Source organism: Xenopus laevis, chromosome 2L, assembly GCF_017654675.1.
Source record: "Xenopus laevis strain J_2021 chromosome 2L, Xenopus_laevis_v10.1, whole genome shotgun sequence".
Classification (NCBI taxonomy): Eukaryota; Metazoa; Chordata; class Amphibia; order Anura; family Pipidae; genus Xenopus; species Xenopus laevis.
This window is the reverse complement of record NC_054373.1, coordinates 118,377,329-118,398,348: the sequence shown is the minus strand read 5'-3', so window position 1 is coordinate 118,398,348 and position 21,020 is coordinate 118,377,329. Positions and strand designations below refer to the sequence as shown.

General features: G+C 34.4%; 1 protein-coding gene across 1 annotated transcript in view; it reads right to left on the bottom strand.

Annotated features, from left to right (window-relative positions):
* gabra5.L (gamma-aminobutyric acid (GABA) A receptor, alpha 5 L homeolog) overlaps positions 1-21,020 on the bottom strand; it is a 76,281-nt gene that overhangs the window by 27,230 nt on the left and 28,031 nt on the right. Inside the window, exons 6-7 of the mRNA XM_018247122.2 lie at positions 13,247-13,329; positions 5,675-5,818 (exon numbers count right to left, since the gene is read on the bottom strand). Of these exons, the coding sequence (XP_018102611.1) occupies positions 5,675-5,818; positions 13,247-13,329 (227 nt within the window). The remainder of the gene's footprint in view (positions 1-5,674; positions 5,819-13,246; positions 13,330-21,020) is intronic.

The following is a 21,020-nucleotide window of genomic DNA, read 5'->3' as shown; positions in this document are numbered from 1 at the left end:
GAGGGCTTCGGAAACCCACAAACTTCCAGCACGAATAATTCCACCAGCACACAGGTCTTTAGTTGCAAGCAGGGATAACCCTTGCTAAATTTTTATTTGCGTGATGCAACGTTTCGGGTGATCCCCTTTGTCAAGATTCGGGGTGATCCCCTGCTTGACAAAGGGGATCACCCCGAAACGTTGCATCACGCAAATAAAAATTTAGCAAGGGTTATCACTGCTTGCAACTAAAGACCTGTGTGCCGGTGGAATTATTCGTGCTTCAGTACCAATGTTGCCTGTTCTGTTATTCCCCAGTGCTACCTACCTAATAGCTAAAAAAAATTAAAGGCCACATGAAAAGTTCCATAGAATTAGCCATTCTATAGCATACTAAAAGTTAAGTTAACTGGACCTGACTTAAAAAAAGGATGAATGATGATGAACTAAAAAAACAGGGCACATTCAATCAGGTGTTTAAAAGTGCTCTAGGATTGCTTACAATTTAAAGTTTAATAAACTGTTCATTGACCATCATTACATTAAATTAAATTAAACGCACATTTGTTTTTTTTTCCAATTTTTTGCAAATTGTAACTACATTTACAACTTTTTTTCTATTTGCCCTTTGTGTCCAGTGCTGTTTCTCCCTCCCATAAAACAGAGTATAGCGATAATGCTGACGGAAGCTGCCAATAGTAGTGTAATAATGTTAGGAAGACTGAGGTTTGCCCAGTAATCATTTGAAGGAAATTAAGGATCTAAAACCAAAAAGGAGTTTTAGAGAATACTTTTCCCATTATATACACAATCCATTGTTATTATGTTAAATAAATATACAGTATTTTCGCTCTGTTTGTGTCATTCCCAAATAAATATAAATCAATGCTGGGATTTATCTGCTTCAGAGCCATGTGATGCTACAAGCCTTCCGTTTCTGCTTCTTTCCCACATGCACCTCTCCTGTACTTGCAGATCAGCCCAGTGGAGTATGGAGCTATCTGTGCAGGGAGCTTTTAAGAGGCGATCAGCACGTGTCCAGCCCAGATTAAAGCCTTCTTTTCCTCTAATGCTTACACATCTGGCAGCTGTGCTTGTACTTACTAAGTAGTGGGAGTCATTGTGTGTCCACGTGAATGCAGCCACATGCCTTGTGTAACACAGGAGAAATTATTCCAGCCTCATGCATTAAGCTGTGCAATTAATAGAAAAACACCCTCTTAGCATTCAGTACGTATACACTAATATTGCTTGGGTATTACATTATTTCTTTTGGTATGCTTGGTGTTCTAAATCATGTGATTGCCTGCAGTGACTCTGTGCTGATATGTAGAGTTAATTAAGTCTTACATTCCCAGATGTAATTAACGTTTGCCCAGTTGCATCCATAGCACCCAATAAGACGTTTGCTTCGAAACATGAGATCAATAAAGGCTTCTTGCTGATTGGTTGCTATAAGTGACCAGATCTGTAGCAAACTTTGCACCTTTTATTTTTTACTGCAATTTGCTTTATAGCAGTAACTCATAGCAACCAATCCACTGGTAGCTTTGCTTAATTTTAAAGCAGTAAGAAAAATGAAAATGTATGTGCGCGTGTACATTTAGGGTAAGGCCAGACGAGGAGATTCGGGGAGATTTTGTTGCCTGGCGACTTATCGCCACGTCTTTTGCGCGACTATCTCCCCGAACTGCCTCAGCGTTTTTTCCCCAGTACTAATTGTGTACACAGTGCTGTATGTTACAATAATAGAACAGACAGGGATCAATAATAGCATATAAAGCAATACTAAATTACATTTACTGTCAATTAAGTGCGACGAAACAAGCAGAAAGAGTTCCCTGCCCTGTCTTCTTTTTACTCCCCTACAGGAAATTTGCATCATATTTGTAAAGGTAGCCAGGCATTTTGCATTATACATTTTGTCCTTTTTTTTTCTCATTTAATTATTTTTATGACATAATAAACAAAACAGTATGGGTTTAGGTTGGTGCAAGTTAAGTATATAAGTATATAAAATATTGCATTTTTAGTCATATTGTGTTTAGGGTTTAGTTCTCCTTTAAGGTTTGGGGAGGCTAAGCCTCCCCAAACCTGTTTGCTTTAAAAAAGTTCCCTCCAATAAACACAAATTAAAAGAAAACAATAAAAATCCTCTGAATGACCAATGTGCCTATTTGAGCTTGTCTTGGTGACAGTTAGAATAATACACCTTCACTTACACCCTATCCAGAAACTGGCCATACCTGGTATTTGTGACGAATCTCAGTTCAACAAACACCATTTAATAAAAGGCAAGACCTGTAGGAAAAGGAATTCTAGGCAAAATGCATTCTGGGAATGTAATGTGTCCTTTTTATATAGATGCACTTTGGAGAGGTGCATCTATATAAACTTTCCAAGATGGTGACTCCCTGTGACAAGTTTGAAGTTCTGGAAGGTTGCTGCAACCAGGTATGGCCAGTTCCGGGATAGGGTGTAAGTGAAGGTGTATTATTCCTCATAAGGTACTGAAAATTGCCTGACAATAAGGCATGATGTTAGAACATTCCCACAGCATGTGTATAAAAGTGCCGAAGGCAGTGCCAAGTCTACCACCATTTGGGGATAATTGCAAATCAATTATATAAGGTCTTAGAGGGATATACTAGACTTTTTTTTGTATCTCTGCATTGGGAGATACTCAATTTGGTGCTTCTATTGCATCAAGACATTTGTCATCTTTTAAGGAATCTGTTAGGAATATCAGCTTACCAGGTTGCTAACAGACCTGGGTTGATTTTATCAAATATACAACATATCAAATCACCATAGAGGTTAGATATCAAATGTTGATTATCTTGTAGCAACAGAATGGGGGTTTAACATGTATATATTTAAAGTATAGTTTTGCTGCAATATTGACAGTGACAAAATAATGCAATTTTTTATTCTATCCAGTACACTTTTTTCTTTCCTTTATACATTCCAAAATAATGCTGTTTAGACAAGACAGATTATTTAATTAAAAACCTATTCAGATGTTGTACTTTAGGATAATACCAGATACAAGTTTTTAGACTGCTCTCATGGCAATTTAGCAGCATGTTTTGCTCTATATTTTTAAACCCAAAAAGCTTTAATTCATAAAGCTATAAATAACTAACTTGTTTTATATAAGAATGCAGCATAACTTTAAAATAGAGGAAAACTTTATTGTATGCCCACTAAAAATGAGTATATTTTCTGAGCCATGTTTCTCTGAAATTGATTGTTTTCCTTGAATTGCCTCTTCAAAGCAATGCAACTCAGCAGAACAGGGTTAATAATATAGACTTATATGAGAGAACTACTGATGAAGCAAACCCTTACAAAACACAAAGAATGTGCCCATTACATATTTCACTGGAAAGCCTTCAACTGAAATGAAAAAAGCCTGATATTACCAATACCGAGTACTTTGACAATGTATGATAAGGAAGCTTGAGATTCTAAAAGTTATTTTGTTGGGAAAGGTTCCGTCAAACAGGGTATTCCAAAGCCTGTGGGGCACACAAATATTCAAGAGCCATATAATGTTGCTTTCAAAATGTCATACAACAAAGGCTTCTGTCTTTGCGTTTTACTCCATTTGCTGTAATTATGGCTGAATTTCCCTTGCTATCGGCAACATTACTGATGATATTTATCTCCAATGTTAGTAAATACTTGGAACTTGGAACCCACAAAAGAGTTCTTTATTCAGGATGGATGGACAAATGTTGGAGGTCACAATGAATCTCATTTCCCAACCTCTCAAACAGCTCCTCACTCACTCACTCACTCACTCAGAGCAGGAACATGAAAGGAAAGGTTTACAAAGGAAGTTAACACCTTGTAATAGATGCCATTAGTCACAAAATGTATGCATGTAGAAAAATAAACAATAACATATGAATTAATATTTACCAACTATTAACTGCTGGGGCAGCATGCTTTGTATATCTTTAATCTTATTAAATACAATCAACAACAATTTATCCACATTTTTGTCTGGCTGCCATTTGCTTCATCTTTTGTTAACATCTTCTGGATCAACATTCGGGAGGCTTAAAATAGTTGAACTCATGAAAGGGCTTATGAGTTATTGCAGCTGCATTTCCTATGTGGCTATATAATAGTTTTGACAATGCATTTACTGAAAACAACCTGAGAACAAAATAAATATATCTCACTGAATTAATAAACTGTTTTCAGGCATATACTCGTCCCTAGAGCCAGTCAAATTATAAAAAATATATTGTGGTTTTTAGGTTAACAAGGAACGCACTTAGAAGCTTTACTTTAAAGAAGTGATGTTGTCATTAAACATTTATCAAGCTGATAATGGTCTCTGCTCAATTACATTTTTGGCAAGCTGGTCTACCTTGAGGTACAATGAGATGCATTCTAAACCATTTTGCTATTCAATTACTGGTGTAAAGGGCCAGCAACTCTGTTTATTTTGGCTTCTGGCAGAAAACAGTTGGGGTTTGCCCTTTATTGAAATGCAAAGCAATTCTGCTTTTTCAGTGCTTCAACTGCAGGCGTAATGATTTCACAACTATGTAAAATATTTAGCATCTCTCTTAGAACGAGAAGTTGTTTGACATTATGTATTTGACATGACAGTGCCAAACTCAAACTCACTTTCTAATCAGTCTGCTATAACCAAGCATTTGCATATTAACAAAACAAACGTGCAGAAACATCCAAAACGTTGTTTGGTTTTGGCATTCTAATAATTCTGCCTCTAAACCTAAACATTAAAAATCCACAGCTTCCGAACAAAGCTTGAGACTGTATGCATCATTCTGCTCCAGCATAAATAATGGCCCATTGGTTCTGGTGCTGCACAATTCAGCTCCTATGAATTTCTTTGACTCAAATTAGCTGGGAGCTAGTTAAGGGCTTCTTCATAGTCATAATACTTTCACTTTCTTATTCAATTGTTATTTTTTTGAAGTGTTAACCCCTGTCACTTTCATTATATATAGTATGCTATATCAGGGCAAAGACAGCATTATCTGAATAGAATTTAAGAAAAATACTACAAAATCTCCAGTTTCACATTTTAATTGTGTTAAAGCAGAGAGTATTGGACTAAAAAGAGGGAGTATTGATTTCATAAAAGGCAACGTTTAATTTATTTTTCTACCCCTGATGCATACTTCTTAGGGGGTAAAAACATGTTGAGTCCCTTTTCACTAGGTTGTCAACTTTGTAAGTTCCTATCCATACATTTTAACGTGTCTATTTATCATGCTGTGTAAAAAGTGAAATAGTGCATTATCGGTGATGCTGCTCATAGCAATCAATGAGAACTTTTTGCTTTTGTTTTGTAACTACTGAAATCTAATTGCTGATTTGTTATTTTATATAATAAATACCTTATTAAATAATGCTAATTATAAAAAGGTGTAGATGACATCCCAATATTTCACCTTCTTTAAAGTCTGTCTTATGATTGGTTATTAATACCAAGTCATCTTAAAATTGGTCCTACCAAGAACTAGAATGAATATACAGTACATTTCCCATTGAACTGGATCTTCATGTAGAACACGCTTGGGAAATAGCATAGTGAAACATCTGTCATCTCACAGAAAGCCAAATTGAAGTAATTTTTTGGGCATTTGAAATACATATAAACACAAGAGCATAATTATGTATACTCGTTATGGATGGGGTTTCTAACCTGTGCTTGTGCTGATATTCTCTGTTCCCACAGTTTGACCAATTAAATGGTACTGATTTAGTCGAGATCCATCTTCTGCAACTACCACAGATTTGTCTGTTATATTAGTCCATTCATATCTCAGTTCTGAATTAGGATATGCATCTGTGGAATCAAAAATATAGGTATTAAATACAGAAAATGGCCCAATGCTAATAGCATATTTTTTTTTAAAAAAACTTATATAATCAAATCCCCTTTCAAAATGTGGTCTCCCAAGTGACCATATTTTATGGTTCATGAATGTCCAATAACTTAGGTTAGGTAGTCCCTTCTTTACTCTGCAGCCCTCTATATTGGACAGTTGAGGGCAGATTTATCAAAGGTTGAATTTAGAGTTCATGGGAGTTTGTAAAAACTCCCATAAACTCCCATGAACTTGAAATTCAAAAAAAAATTGCCAATAGAAATTTATCAAAAAATTTAAATTTTTCAAACGTGAATAGGATCGACCCGCAAAATCGAATAGAATTCTCAGAAAAAACTTGATTTTCAGGAAGCCAGCAAACAACTCTAAATTGATCCCAGGACGTCCCTCATAGGCTAAAACAGCAGTTCAGCAAGTTTAAGGTGGCGATTTGTCAAATTCAAATTCTTAAGGGGCCAGTACATAAACTAATTCGATTTTTTTTTTAAAAAAAAACTCAAATAGAATTTTGACTATTCCCTAGTTGAATTTCACAAAAAAAACTCAAATTCGAATTCAAAATTAACATTTTCACTTTGACCCTTGATAAATCTGCCCTTGGTATACACTACAGCAAAACCTTAAAAATCCACTGTCCTTTAAGCACAAATTCTCTCTTCTGGAAGATCAATAAAATTAGACCACTTCATAGGAAATCATTCTGATTGTTAGATCAATCATCGTGTTAAAATCCTAATGATCCAAATTGATTGTTCTGTGATAGTTAGTGTAACAGTCCTCTTGTTTGCAATTCAATTCCCTAGAATGACTTGTTTATCCCATGTATTACCCAGATAGTTTCTTCTGTTTATTTAATTATCATCACCCTGGTAAATTATCCTTAGAAAATCTACTGATATAGTTAAAAACTCCCAGTAGAGCACACATTTCCATTTTCCCTTCCATCTCTGTGCATTCTAAATGTTCTATTTTTAATAATTATTTAACTTGTTTTTAAATGTCTTAAAATAAATATCCCAGTGAAAGTATAAGCCAGCATACTTTTAAGAATGACAGAGTCGAAAATTCAAGGACAAAGAACAAAGTAAATTTCTAATTATATACATTATATAGACATTCAGAAAAAATGTTTTGTAAGTTATTGATAGACAAAGCTGTTAAGAAAAAAATCTATTTGCTGAGAGGTATGTTATGAAAAATTAAGGGCTTCAGTATCTTAAAGTTAATATAACAAATGTATGGCAGAAGGATTATTTTGCAACAAGTGTTAAATATCTTGAATTTAACATCAGGTCTGCTTTCTAGGGTGACAACTGGCCTAGAAGCACCACTTGATCTACTGATAATCTGTACATAAAAATTCTGAGTGACAGTTGACATACTGAAAATATCAAAAGACAAGTACAGCATAAAATCAATGAACAAAGCAATATTAACTAAGGTGACGAATGAGTCAGAGTAGTTCAAGCAAATGCAACTGCTATGCTCACAGGTAATAGTATTTCACTGTTTTAGGAGTAGAAGAACATAATAACCTAAATTACCTTACTCCTTTTATGAGAATGGAAGGAGCCTCATTTCTTGTAAATTATTTTAGTGATAGGGTGACTTTAAAACCAGACTGTACTTTATTTATGTGCATTTCTTTCATCCTTCTCCCTTCAGGCTCCAATTTTCTTTTTTGATGGTTTTTATAAGGTCTTTTTCACTTTGCTCTTTTATTTATCTTTTTGTATTATTTTTGAAGCATTTCTATCTCCACAGACCAGTTAATGGCTAGAAATGTTCTGTGATGTCCTTCCAAAAAGTCATTACAATAATAATATTTACTTATCTGCATTCTGTGCATGTTAAAACGGTAATTACATAAGATTGATCTTTGGTGCAAACAAACAAAAGCCTGTATAAAGAAAGTTCTATTTTTTTTATTCAACTTCTCTTAATAAGGTCTTATGGGTAATTTCTGGATGCCTCAAACTCCCAGGAACCACTTCCTATCACAAGATATACGATATATGACACACATAAATGAACTGCATGAAATAAATATGTCCACTTTTAACACTTTGCGTGTCACTTGTACACAGTACTGCCAGTACTAGCACATTAGTACTTTTATACTGTGATCTATAATCTAAGCCAGGCTACTTTCCTGCAAACAATTTGCTGGACATTTCAGACATTTTGATCACTTCATGGGAAAATTGTGGTGATCAATCTACAAAAAATACATAATGGACACTAAACTCAAAACAAAGTGTATACACATTACCGTTTCTGAAAAGAAAAAATACAATACCTACATGAACCTGTGTCTCCCTATGCATAAGTAATTTGTTGTCTTCAATAAAGTACTTAAAACTTATAACAGATTGAAATGGAGAATTTGGTGGAATATTTAATTTATGCCAAAATTAGTGAAAATATTTTACATTTAATGCATCTGTTTCTAGTGTAGCCATTTTGGACCAGTTTATTTACATCACTTTCAAACAGATTTGGGATTTTATCTCACATTAAAGGGGACCTGTCACCCAAACAAAATATTCCAAATCCTATTTTATCATTTTAGTCAAGCAAAATGAACTTTAATTACACAATATAAATTATTTGAATCTTGTTTCCATCAATCTGGGAACTCATAATTATAGCAAGCAGACTGGAGCCATTTTGTGGACACTGTTATTAAGACAAGCCTTGCATCATCTCAAAATCTTGTTTGTGCACCAGAATGGGGAACCTGATGTCCATCCCCATGCCCTGACTACACAATTAAATGGTTAAGAGAAATGGGGGATGTGAGGAGAGCAGTGGCATTTAGAATGTGCTAAATGGAAAGTGAAAGTAAATGATTGTCCAGCCTCTATGACTAAGCCATAGAGGAGGGGCAGCCAATATTTGATTGACAGCTGAGATTTTTTAAGCTATGAAAACTTTAATAAAATAAAATTTGGATGTCATGTTTAATTTGAAAATGCCTTTTATTATACAGCTTTTTATGTCTGGGTGACAGGTCCCCTTTAAGAGTTGAAAACATATTCCACATGGAAGGTTTTTTTTTTTTTCAAATTGTGTTTTCCAACTTGTCAAAAATACATGACAAATGAATACTTTACTACTAAGATTAGTTTGCCAATGTAGTCAATATTGATAAAATGCTTTCATTAGTTTTATAGCTGCATCTCTTTACAATTGGTACTTTTATTTTCTCCCTACTATGTTGACATATATCCAAACAGGTGTGGTTTTTTCGTTCAATGACTAGAAATGTAGTTCTTGATACAAGGTAGTTTATGGAACTGGCACTTTTCCACTCTCTGAGACAAATTGGGGAAAGATTCAGATTGTTCCAAATACAGAAAATGTTTATAGGTTGTCAATAAAGTCCCAGTTGGAGAGTTCATTATTAGCATTATTTATATTAAGAAATCAGAACATATCAAAGAATGACATGGTATGCAGTGGCTTACACCAGTGAGTAGTGCTTATAATTCTAAGTAATCCACCATCAATCTGCAATCAGTTCGCCACACAGCAATTTTAATAAATGGACCAAAGCTTATCATGGAGATGAATGTTAATCACAGTGCATAATGTTTAGCTGTTCCTCTACTGCTTGTCTCAATCCCATGTAGCACTAATCGCCAGCTTTGAGTGTTCTACTAGCAATCACATGGTCTTCTTTCATCAAGCAGCATTACCATTTTGAATCAGAGGTCACATATTTTGCTTTTAATGTGGCATTGTGGTTACTTTTGCCTTAAGTCTCTGTAAATCATCACCTATAAATCATGCTTTTAATCTGAAACCATTTTGCATTCATATACCGTTCAACATATGTATTGTCAAGCTGTTCTCTTATACGGTTAAGCAGAGTGCTTTGAATGTTTCTGCTGCACAACATAATTAGTATTTCTTCTTGTGCTATATAAAGATCAATTGTGAAACTGAAATATGAGAGTGCTTTCAAATTGATACCTGTTTGCACATAATGAGAATTGTAATTCTTAGATTAAAGGATAAATTAAACATTGCCAATTATATATTTATAAGCTGCATAATGATTTTCTGGAAGAGTGTTGCCAAGTGTGATAGTCTGATATAATATCATTATCTATTCTTATTATTATAATTCGTAAATTTGTTCCATTAATGCCAAATGATTACTGTTAGTTGGGGCCCCCAACCTTTTTGCCCATGAGCAACATATGGATGTAAAAGGAGTTGGGGAGCAACACAAGCTTGAAAAATATTCCTGAGCGGTGCAAAATTGGCTGTGATTGGTATTTGGTAAGCCCTATGTGGACTGGCAGGCTACAGGAGGCTCTGTTTGGAAGTTTTTATGCAACCAAATCTTACTTTTAAACCAGGAATTCAAAAATAAGCACCTGCTTTGAGGCCGCATGTTGCTTACAAGCCACTAGTTGGGGATCACTGCTGTAAGCCTATGTAACACAATGGGTTTGTCTGCCTTAAACAAAATCAGCTTTATATCTGCCCAAATTTGCTCTGATATTGATTATTTCTGCAATGCATGGACTTAATTCACATGTGAGAACAACAAAGTCATTTTATAAATCTTGTATGCCATATTATTTTACAACATTTAAACCTTTTCTTGGATAAAATGTTTTAAACTGCTTTAATATTCTGCCTCTAGTGTGCTCTTAAGTAATATAGTTTCATTTCAATATGTCTTTTTATTTTAGTGCCAGAAAGTAACTCAGCTCTATTTGGCAGTACACCTGGTTTTTATACAACCAAAACTTGCTTCCAAGCAAGAAATTCAAAAATAAGCATCTGTTTTTATGGGAGCAACTGGGGGCAACATCTAAGTGGTTGATGAGCAACATGTTGCTTATGAGTCAATGGTTGGGGACCACTGTACTAAACCATCTAATACTCTGAATGGGTGGAGTGTCAAACAACGCAATCAACATTGCTTTATAGTCAAACCTGTTGTTGGTATAAAGATTTGAATAAACTAGCATACATTACAGTAAAAGAAAACACAATATACATTATTAATAAAACTTGTTCATTTGACCTTATCTTTATAGAATTTTACTTAGAAAAAAAAACTATTGGCTCTGTGTATTTTCAAAGCAGCCATTTGCAAAGGTCTTTAAGCTAAATAGCAATATTCCAAATGCAAATTTTATTAGCTAGACCACTAATTTATAGAAACATATTGATCATATTGATCTTGCCATGGCACCACAAGATTCCAAGTCTCTAAATACATTTTAATAATAATTTAATAGAAATGAAACAAATGCAGGTGCGTGTTTAAATTTAAATCAACAAAATTATGTTTCACCTGCCGATGGAAAACCTGTAGCATTTAACTTTGAAGTTTAACAAAAGGGTGCTTATTATATACATTAAATAGGTTTTGCTGTTTACATCAAACTATATGCATTTTTTTTCTATTAGAATATATTCCTTTTTTATCATTCAGTAGTAAGTTTGCTGTGATCTGTACTTTAATATCATATAAAAAAACAAGTACCCATAGTCCCTGAACTTAAATTTGACAATGTTTATGTATGAAACTATCTGAAAATGCAAAATAAGATACACATACCTGTGTAGTTAATTACGTATACAGATATGTATTTCTGAAACCCACATATGGCTTTGAATGAGCCTAATACTCAAGAGCCCTGAGAATATTAAGTTGTTTTTTCACACTGAAGATTCAAAGTAAATTAAAAATGAATTGTGATCATTAGTTCAAATATTAAATGTACTATATAATACGTAATAAACCATGAGATAACTTTTTCTTAATGAATTGAATCTGGCCCTTATGTCTCCAAATACTTGTACATTTGTACAGCAATGTTACCAACATAACATTTTTTTTAACCCCAATCTGATTTCCTAGCATACAGTTGTTTTTCTTTTAAAAATGTAAATTGTAATTTCCTTGGAAATTATTGCCTTTGTAGTGAACCCTTATGAACAAAGGATTTAGTTAACCTTATTGGCAATATACAGTAGCTAAAAGCACACTATCATATAACAGTTTCATTTATAAAATAAGGTAACCTCAAAGAATTTTGCTTTTAATTCCGTTGTGATTTATGCTCTGTTATATGATGAAGCTTTAATCCCCTTCCAGTCTCAATCTATTTGATAAATGTTTTAACTTTAGCTATATAGAGATTAAAACATCAACTCTTTTTCATAGATATTAAATGATCATTTTTGAAACAATGCATGCATAGTTCTTTACAAAAATAGTCACATTTTAGACTAAATACTAAATTGTAAGAGACAATGTGTAGGTCACTGCCCTGTAGAGTTTACAAAGTAAGTGGGAGGGTTTTTACACAAATAGGAGGGACCATAGCAGTTCTATAGGGTGCTCCAATTTAGGGGGAATGTTTAATGATAATATTAATTTTTAGCCCAAAGTAAAACCAGCACCATATATTATTCATTATCACCTACAAGATTAGGGGGGTTTCACTTATCATATACAGATAGGTCCATAAATCTTTGGACAGAGACAACTTTTTTCTAATCTTGGTTCTGTACATAACCACAATGAATTTTAAATAAAACAACTCAGATACAGTTGAACTGCAGACTTTCAGCTTTAATTCAGTGGGTTGTTCTGAAATAAAATGTGAGGAACTAAAGCCTTTTTTTAACACAATCACTTAATTTCAGGGGCTCAAAAGTAATTGGACAAATTAAAAAACTGAAATATTCAGTGTGTGTTATTCTGCAGTTGACTAACATTTGTATATGAAATATATATACAGTATGACTGTGCCAGTTGAAGAGGATATAAAGGTTATAGCAATTGAAATGGTGTTGCAAATATTTATTTTCTCAAATATTAACTTCTATTCTAATACATTAACAAGCCACATAAAATCAGTTTTTATTTCAATGATTTATACAGTTATTGCAGTCAATGACATCGACCAAATTCTATTACATAGCATAACTGTAAGAAAATTAGTTTTCAGACATGTAGTATATTATCACAAAATTGTATTTCCTTTTCAAGGAAATATTTAGTACTCGGATATGTAATTGTCTATGTATTCCACTGGCATATTTGACAAATGATATGAAAAAAATCCCCTTTTATAAACTTTGGATGGCTAGGCTTACTAAGCAGGTTTATTTAAATAGTTTTATTCTAGGCTTTCACTTTAGCCAGCAATAGAGCTTGTAGGATCAAGTTAAAAACACAGACAGTCATGCTACTTTGTATAAATACATTGAAAAGTGTAAGTTGCACAAAAAAGATTCACAGGTCATCCTCTTCCCTGTGAAATCTTTCCAGAAAATATCAGAAACTATTATTTATAGGTTACAAAACACTTTGACAAAATGAATTAAATGAGTGACATGTTACTTACAACTTCCAAATTTTAAGGGGCATGCATGGGCATCCATGGGAAAGTCTTCTAGTTGCATTGGGCATTCGGCTGAAATGGTCAGTCTGTCCAGAAGGGGGGGAAAAAAATCAGAATTAAACAGTTATCTTGCTGAGGGGCATCTGACATTTGTGATTGAATTTCAGTAGCATCGCTGTGGCATATTTGAAAAAAGCTTCAGAAATATAGAGGCTTCATACACTGCTCCAGGACTCTGGTATTATAATTGGTGTTAGTGATGGAATTGTTGTGTTCATTTATAAATGTAGAATATATTTTTACATGCATCACTTGTAACTCTGTCATGGGTGTACTGTAGATGTGAAAACATCATTGTGAACATCTCATATTGATATCTATCATAGTGATTCATGGCATTCAACTAATTCATGAAATGTCTAAATCATCAAGCCATTGCACTTCCATTCTGCTCCTTAACAAAATATATCATCACCACTTCAAAAACACAAGGTTAAATTACTACTTCAATTTATCCTCCCTAAGACTTGCTTGACATGTATGGATAATCTGACTGGACACGCAATATCATGATTAGAACCATGGATGCACCAAATATAATTTTGCTAGTTTAGGGTACAGGTATGGGACCTGTTATCCAGAATCCTGGAGTTTTCCGGATAATAGATCTTTCCATAATTAGGATCTTCATAGTTTAAGTCTACTAGAAAATTATGTAAACAATAAATAAACCCAATAGGCTGGTTTTGCTTCCAATATGGATTAATAATATTTTAGTTTGGATTGAGTGCAAGGTACTGAGTTGTTATTATTATAGATAAAAATGAAATTGTTTTTAAAAATTTGGATAAAATGGAATCTATGGGCGGTGGCCTTTCCGTAATTTGGAGCTTTAAGGATAATGGATCCCATACCTGTACTGTTTTTTTTCTTCAGCTGAAATCTAAACATTGACCACAATTTCAAATTTATAGGTTGGGGTTTGTGTAAATAAGGATAGGTAAAAAAAATTGTACAAATTAAATAAAAAGTTAAGTACTGCTGTTTATTAGGCTTGTTCAGCTGCTTTATATTCTACAACTTAAAATGCTGACCCTGGCAAACGAAAATTAATGTTAAAGTAGTGATGAGCAAAACTAATAATGAGAAATTTGAAAAATGGCAACATTTTGCTAAATGCAATTTGCAAATCTGTTTTTTTTTCCAGCATCTTTTACCCTGTTTTTATTTCTGTCTCTTTGGGCCATCTCGTGTTTCACATGTATACTAATTTTCACATTGCTTCCTTGCTGCTAATTGTTAATCCCTAATAACCTGCAAAACACATAAAACATAATAAATTAAGTATACTAGAGATTTATTTAAAGGTGAACTTTCCATGTAATATTTATATAGCCATAAGTCTGAGCAATCAGGTTTGCTTTTATTTCGGAACAGTGTGCTAGGTTATATTTTTGTTTCACTATTCGCAATGTTGTGTTCAGATGAAGCAAAAACAGCTATATATCATTTTCAAGCAAACATGCTTGTTCTTTATAGCAAATTTGATCTGGTCTCTGGTATCATTTCAACATAGTCATGATTTAATATATAGATAAGACTGTGAAGACAGATGGACAAAGATAGCAAATAATGGTTATAAGTATTTTGGGTGTATAAGTTGTGAGTGCCTTCTGTGTCAAAATGATTTATGTTTGAGCTATGCCACAAATTAGCTTGTTGACAGCATTATCTGTCAAGGTATAATACAAAGGGCAGTGATTACATATGGTCAACATTCTAATTTCTGGTGATTAATATTCATCATCATTAAAATGTATAATTGAAGATGGTGAACTTACTTTAAATAAAAACTCTCTCAAAACAGGAATCATACTTAAACCCATTGGAGTTCATGCCAGTTGTTTTGTATAGGTCACTGTTTGTGCATGCCATCCTGAAATAACATTTTTTAAGAACACATAGACTGGTGGAAAGGACCCAATATTTTGTTTAATATCTTGTGCAATGCACCCGAAAAGCCACCACACACAGAATACTGCAAAAGAAGTAAAGTACAGGAAATTCTCTTCATTTTGTGCTTTCAGCCCTAAATAATGGAACTACAGAATACATAGATAATCTCTTTAAATCTTTTAAGGGGAGATCGGTTTGTACAGATGAAGCCACTTTGGTTTAGAATAGCTAAACCCAGATAACACACTTATCCTATTTAACACAGAAAATTGCATCCCATGTGAACAATGGTAGTACTGTATTGTTCTTAGTAAGGTTAAATGCATTTAAAGATGACTTTAGATAACACAGGTTCTTCAGTGTATCTTGAGTCATGACACATTTAACACACAAATCCAAGTGGCATCATCTGTAGCTGAACAACTGTCTTAGCTGTGCTTTGAAGCAGATGGGTGGGCTCTATTCCATGAAATTTTAATTGGAAAGATTCTTTCCTTTAGGGTTATATAATAAAAGACACTATGGATCATTTACAATGTATGATGCAGTGTGCAAAGTGCAAAAAGTCCACAATTAGTAATTTTTGTTGCACAATGGGCCCTGCATTGGGTAAGTTGCCGTTTCAGAGCCCATAGACCTGAGGCTTGCCCCTTCAATTGAGCACTGCCTTCATTATCAAAGTTGTTCTCCACAGCCACCTAACTTTCTTGTTATTGCGTGAAAGTTGGGTTGCTACACGTAAGCAAACATTAGGGCAGATTTATCAAAATTCTATTTTGTGTGCTTTTAGAATTTTTTTCTACTTCGAATAAACTCACAATTTAAAAAAATAATTTTGATTTTAACAATTCTTTAAAACCATTATTGAAATTCATGATTTTTCACTTAACGATTCAATGAATGTTGATTAATAACCCTCCAGTGCCTTTTATTTCAAATGTGGGCTTGTGCTGAAAATCTGCTACAGCTAACAAAATGAAATAATAAAATTGTTGGGTAGTCATGTACTTCAAAACAAGGCTAGGAAAGAAATGAAATAAATTTTGCAAGGTCTGCCTGGCTCCAGCAACTAGTGCTATGTGTTGGCCACCTAGGTAATTAGATATATACAACCAGTTTACTAAACTAAGTGCATATTTTACATCTTTGCTTTACCACCTAAGAGTCTCCTGCATCTGAATTATTTAATTTACATGTTTTCCGCATAATAATGTTGTTTTTGCTTTTATTTGAATAATTATTTAAAAATATTTACAAGAGCAGATGTCCTTTTATGTCTAGTTGACAGGCATAATATGGTGCCGATTTTTTTGAATTATTTATAGGGTATGGTATTATTTCTAGGGCAGGCAACATTTAGGGGCAGATTTATCAAGGGTCGAACTTCGAAATTCTAATTCAAAAAGACCAACTGAAATGAAGTCAAAGTTTTTTTTGGTCGAATAGGTCAGTTTTTGATCGAATCTGTCCATATTCGGCCAAATTCGAATCCTACAAAAAGAAATAATAGCGCATTCGATCGAATTCAATTCAAAGTTTTTCCCAAAAAAACCTTTGATTTTTCATAGTCCACCAACTGACTCCAAATAGGTTCTAGGAGCAGGTTTTAGATGGCGAATGGGCGAATTCGCATTTTTAAAGAGACCGTACATGATAAATTCCGAAATTCGAATTTACTTCAAATTCAAATCAAATCTGGACTACTCCCTAGTCAAGGTACACATAAATAACTCGAAATTCAAATTTTTTTCATTCAAAAATTCACCTCGACCTTTGAAAAATCTGCCCCTTATTCTTATCTTAGTTCAATATTATTTACCCAGCTAAATGTATCAATTCTGTGACATAAAAGAAAGGTTGTAGGGTATGGACTCAGGGGCGTAACTATAGAGGAAGCAGACCCTGCGCCTGCAGGGGGCCCAGGAGGTATAGGGGCCGCACGAGGCCCTAATTCATATACAGTTTCAATAAATATTGGTAAAACAAGTCAACTGCTAAAAATTTTGGGGGCCTGAAAAATAATTTGCTGTGGGGCCCAGTAATATCTAGTTACGCCACTGTATGGACTCTAGCTGTAAACCCTCTTACTGATATTCATACCAGGAGGCCAGGCTTTCAGTTCCGCAGAACCTAAAACCACTGAACAGTTAATTGCTAGGAATGCTATTATATGCTTATCACAGATGTAACAAATCAGGTTTCAATTGGCAGTTAATTGAAATACAGTATCTATGTATAATTCGACTTTAAGATGCTGTGAATTTAAGCATGGGACTCTAATACAACAAAGCTTGGTTTGATTCTGATGTTTGATGTTAGCTTTCTGGAATATTAGCATAATCCATTTATCTCCTGGAATCTCTTGTAAAAAAAAAAGACGATTATATTTGACATGAGACCTGAGATCACTGCCTCAGAAAATGCCTGGCAACGGGCAAAAACACATGTTTTCAGCTTCCCATGCAGAAATATCACTCTAATGAAAAAAAATAAGAATCATAAAAATGATAAACGGTATTGAAATATACACAATACAATTTAAGGGGACAAAAAAACCCTCAAAGTTTTGTGAGTAATTACACAAAAAATACTGAAATGTTGCTCTCTACTAAGAGCTTACAGAGTAATTCTAGACCTAGTCTATAAATAAATTTATTCTATTTATAGGTTAGTGGGGTTATATTGTTCACTTGATCTCACTTTTCGTGCACTTTTTCAATGTGACATAGATAATATAAATAATATAAATCTCACTTTTTTTCACCTAAATGTGTTATTCAATCAGTGATCGGTGTGAGGTATTTGTAGAATAAGTTACACTAGACTCTTCTATAATGTTATTTATTACTGTAACTTTTTTTAAGTAATTGAGATCCTACATATTCCCGCTGGAAGTCTTAGAGGGCTGTATGCACTTTGTCTGGTAATATAAAACCTTAAGCCCCTTCAGACAAGCCTATAATTCTGGTCCACTTCTATACCTCGATTTATATGAAACTCATAATGCCTATAATCTGATGTCTGTCTGTATTCTATTATATATTACCAGTGCTGCATGTAATGGATTAAACCATGGCCCAGTTCACAAAATATTAATTTTTATGAGTGTTCAACAGTGAGGAGCTTTAAAACATCAATGATGTCATTTAAATGATGGTGATGCAGCAGTTATTTTTGAAGTGCTAAATATACAGAATGCAAGGGAATAGTCCAGTGATAACTGATTTTCCTTATGCAGTGAAAATTGTTGTATGTAAATAGAGCCAACATTATGCAATTTATATACAGTACAATAAATTCCTCTGGTGAGGAGAGCCCAGCCAACCTTTAAGGGCAGAGACACAGGCTGCAATTTCGGGAGATAAGTCACCCGGCAACAAATCTCCTCTTCTTTGGGGTGACTAATCTCCCCAAACTGCCTCCCCTGTCTTCCCGCCGGCTAAAAGGAAAATCGCCGGCGGGATGGCACTCGGTGCACTGTGTAAAATCACAGGCGATGGCACTCGGAGCACTTTGTTTTCCGAAGTCACCCGAAGTTTCCTTGTAAGGGAACTTCGGGCGACTTCGGAAAACGAAGCACTCTGAGTGCCATGCCGCTCACAATTTTCATTCAAATGCAAAACTTTGCCAGATAAAAGTCGAGGTCTGATAAAAATCAATGGGAGCTGCGCTGATCCTACTGGACCGTTTAAAATCAATTCAGACTTTTAGAGGTTTTCGTATTTTTTTTTCACTAGGAATTGTCTTAAAAACTCGGAGGTATTAAAGGTATTCTTCATTTTTAGCTCATCATTTAGGGGCAGATTTACTAAGCTCGAGTGAATAATTGTAATGCAAAAATATTCGAATTTCTTTTCGAAGTATTTTTTTGGATACTTCTACCATCGAATTGATCAAACGATTCGAAGTAAAAATCGTTCAACTATTCGACCATTCGATAATCGAAGTACTGTCTCTTTAAAAAAAACTTTGACTTCATACTTCGCCACTTTAAACCTACCGAAGTGCAATGTTAGCCTATGGGGATCTTCCAGAGCACTTTTCTAAGTTTTTTTTGATCGAATCAAAATCATTCGATTGATCGCTTAAAATCGTTCGAATCGAAGGGTTTTATCGTTCAGTCAAATGATTTTTATTCGATCTTTTGCTTTTGCGCTAAAATCTTTTACTTCGAGGGTCGAATTCGAAGGTTTTTTAACCCTCGAAATTCGACCCTTGATAAATCTGCCCCTTTGTGTTATTTCCCATTCATTCTTTTTTTATTGAGAACTTTTAGTAAATGTCATGAAATGTGTGGGTTTAGAGAAAGTGAGTTTAGTTGTGGTTTCAAAAACCTCATAAACCACTTAAATCCGACATTTGATAAATAGGCCTCCAATTGCTATTTAAGATGGAATTTTATTACTTTAAACCTGCTGTAACCTGGTCTGTAACATTTGGGATTAAGGGTACTTTGAACAAATAATGAGAGGTTTTGATTAACCTTTGTAAGAGATGAACTGCATGGGTTACTTTCAAGTTGATCCATTAAATAAAATGAGGCTTTCTAGCCTGGAGGTGGTGGATACATGCCAGAGGGCTTCATATGTATTCTGTATTGTAAGAAAATAAGAATGAAATGCTTGCATATTTAAGGGATATCTGTCAGAACTAGAGATATAAAGATGCATCAGTAAGTGAATTTTCAGATTCTGGGCAGATTCTATTCAGTGAGAAAAAAAAGGTTTACCGTATGAAAACTCATGGACGAAATTCAATTTGAGATGCAATTCAATTCAGAAAAACTTATCTCACTGTTCATGTGAAACCTCTATTGAAGTCTATGGGAGTCTGCTTGTTGGGAATAGAAAGGGCATAGCTGATTCTCCTGACTGTGATATTATTTTACACTGCTCAATAGACAACTGTCTGTCTTCTCAGCGCCATTCCCTTTTAAGCAGTGGCGTAACTAGATGTTGCTGGGCCCCACAGCAAATTAATTTTAGAGCCCCCAACATATCCAGTGTTTGTCCTGTTTTACCAATATATGTTCAAATTGCTCATCAATGAGAGCCTCATGGGGCCCCCTGTACCTCCTGGGCCCCCCTGCAGCCGCAGGGTCTGCTTCCTCTGTAGTTACGCCCCTGCTTTTAAGGCATAGGAAGGGGTTAATCTAAGTATATACAGTTCCAGGAACCAATTTACAGTCTGAATGCCAAGAATTCCAAGTAAAAGAAAACTAGTGTATGTTGAAAAAGTAGTAGGGTGGTAAATAATTTATGGGGGTATCTCTCACACCACTAGGCAAAGATCAGGGTTTCATATAAATAGGTTATTTGAATCATTTTCCCTTCTAACACCATTGTTTTTTTGTGCCACAGATACAGTATATTATTTAACCCAAAATATAAAAGTTTTTAACCCCCAGCCTTTATGCTGTGTATTAGGAGTGTGTGCCATGATCTAGAAGACCAATCATTTGTTCAGCTACAGCGAAGGGGTAATTTCTTTATTTTCTCCTTAACTCTAATAAATTTTAACTGTATATCCATCCATCACTGAAAGGGTTTTCTGGCAAAGCTACAGCTGCATCTGTGTTATGTTGCACTCCAATGCACTCTCATCTGATCTCTCTCTAAGAATTGCATCACAAGAGACCTGAATCACTGACCTGTTATTTATTTACTGAGCTATTCTTCAATGCATTGAGTGATATTCTACCCTGTGTCTTCATTACACAGAGAATGTTTTGGCAGTGCTACAAAAAGCATTGATTCCACAAGCTTTCCCTTTAGTGCGTCTTTTTAGAATTCTGCAGACTATTAGGGCAGAGACACACACT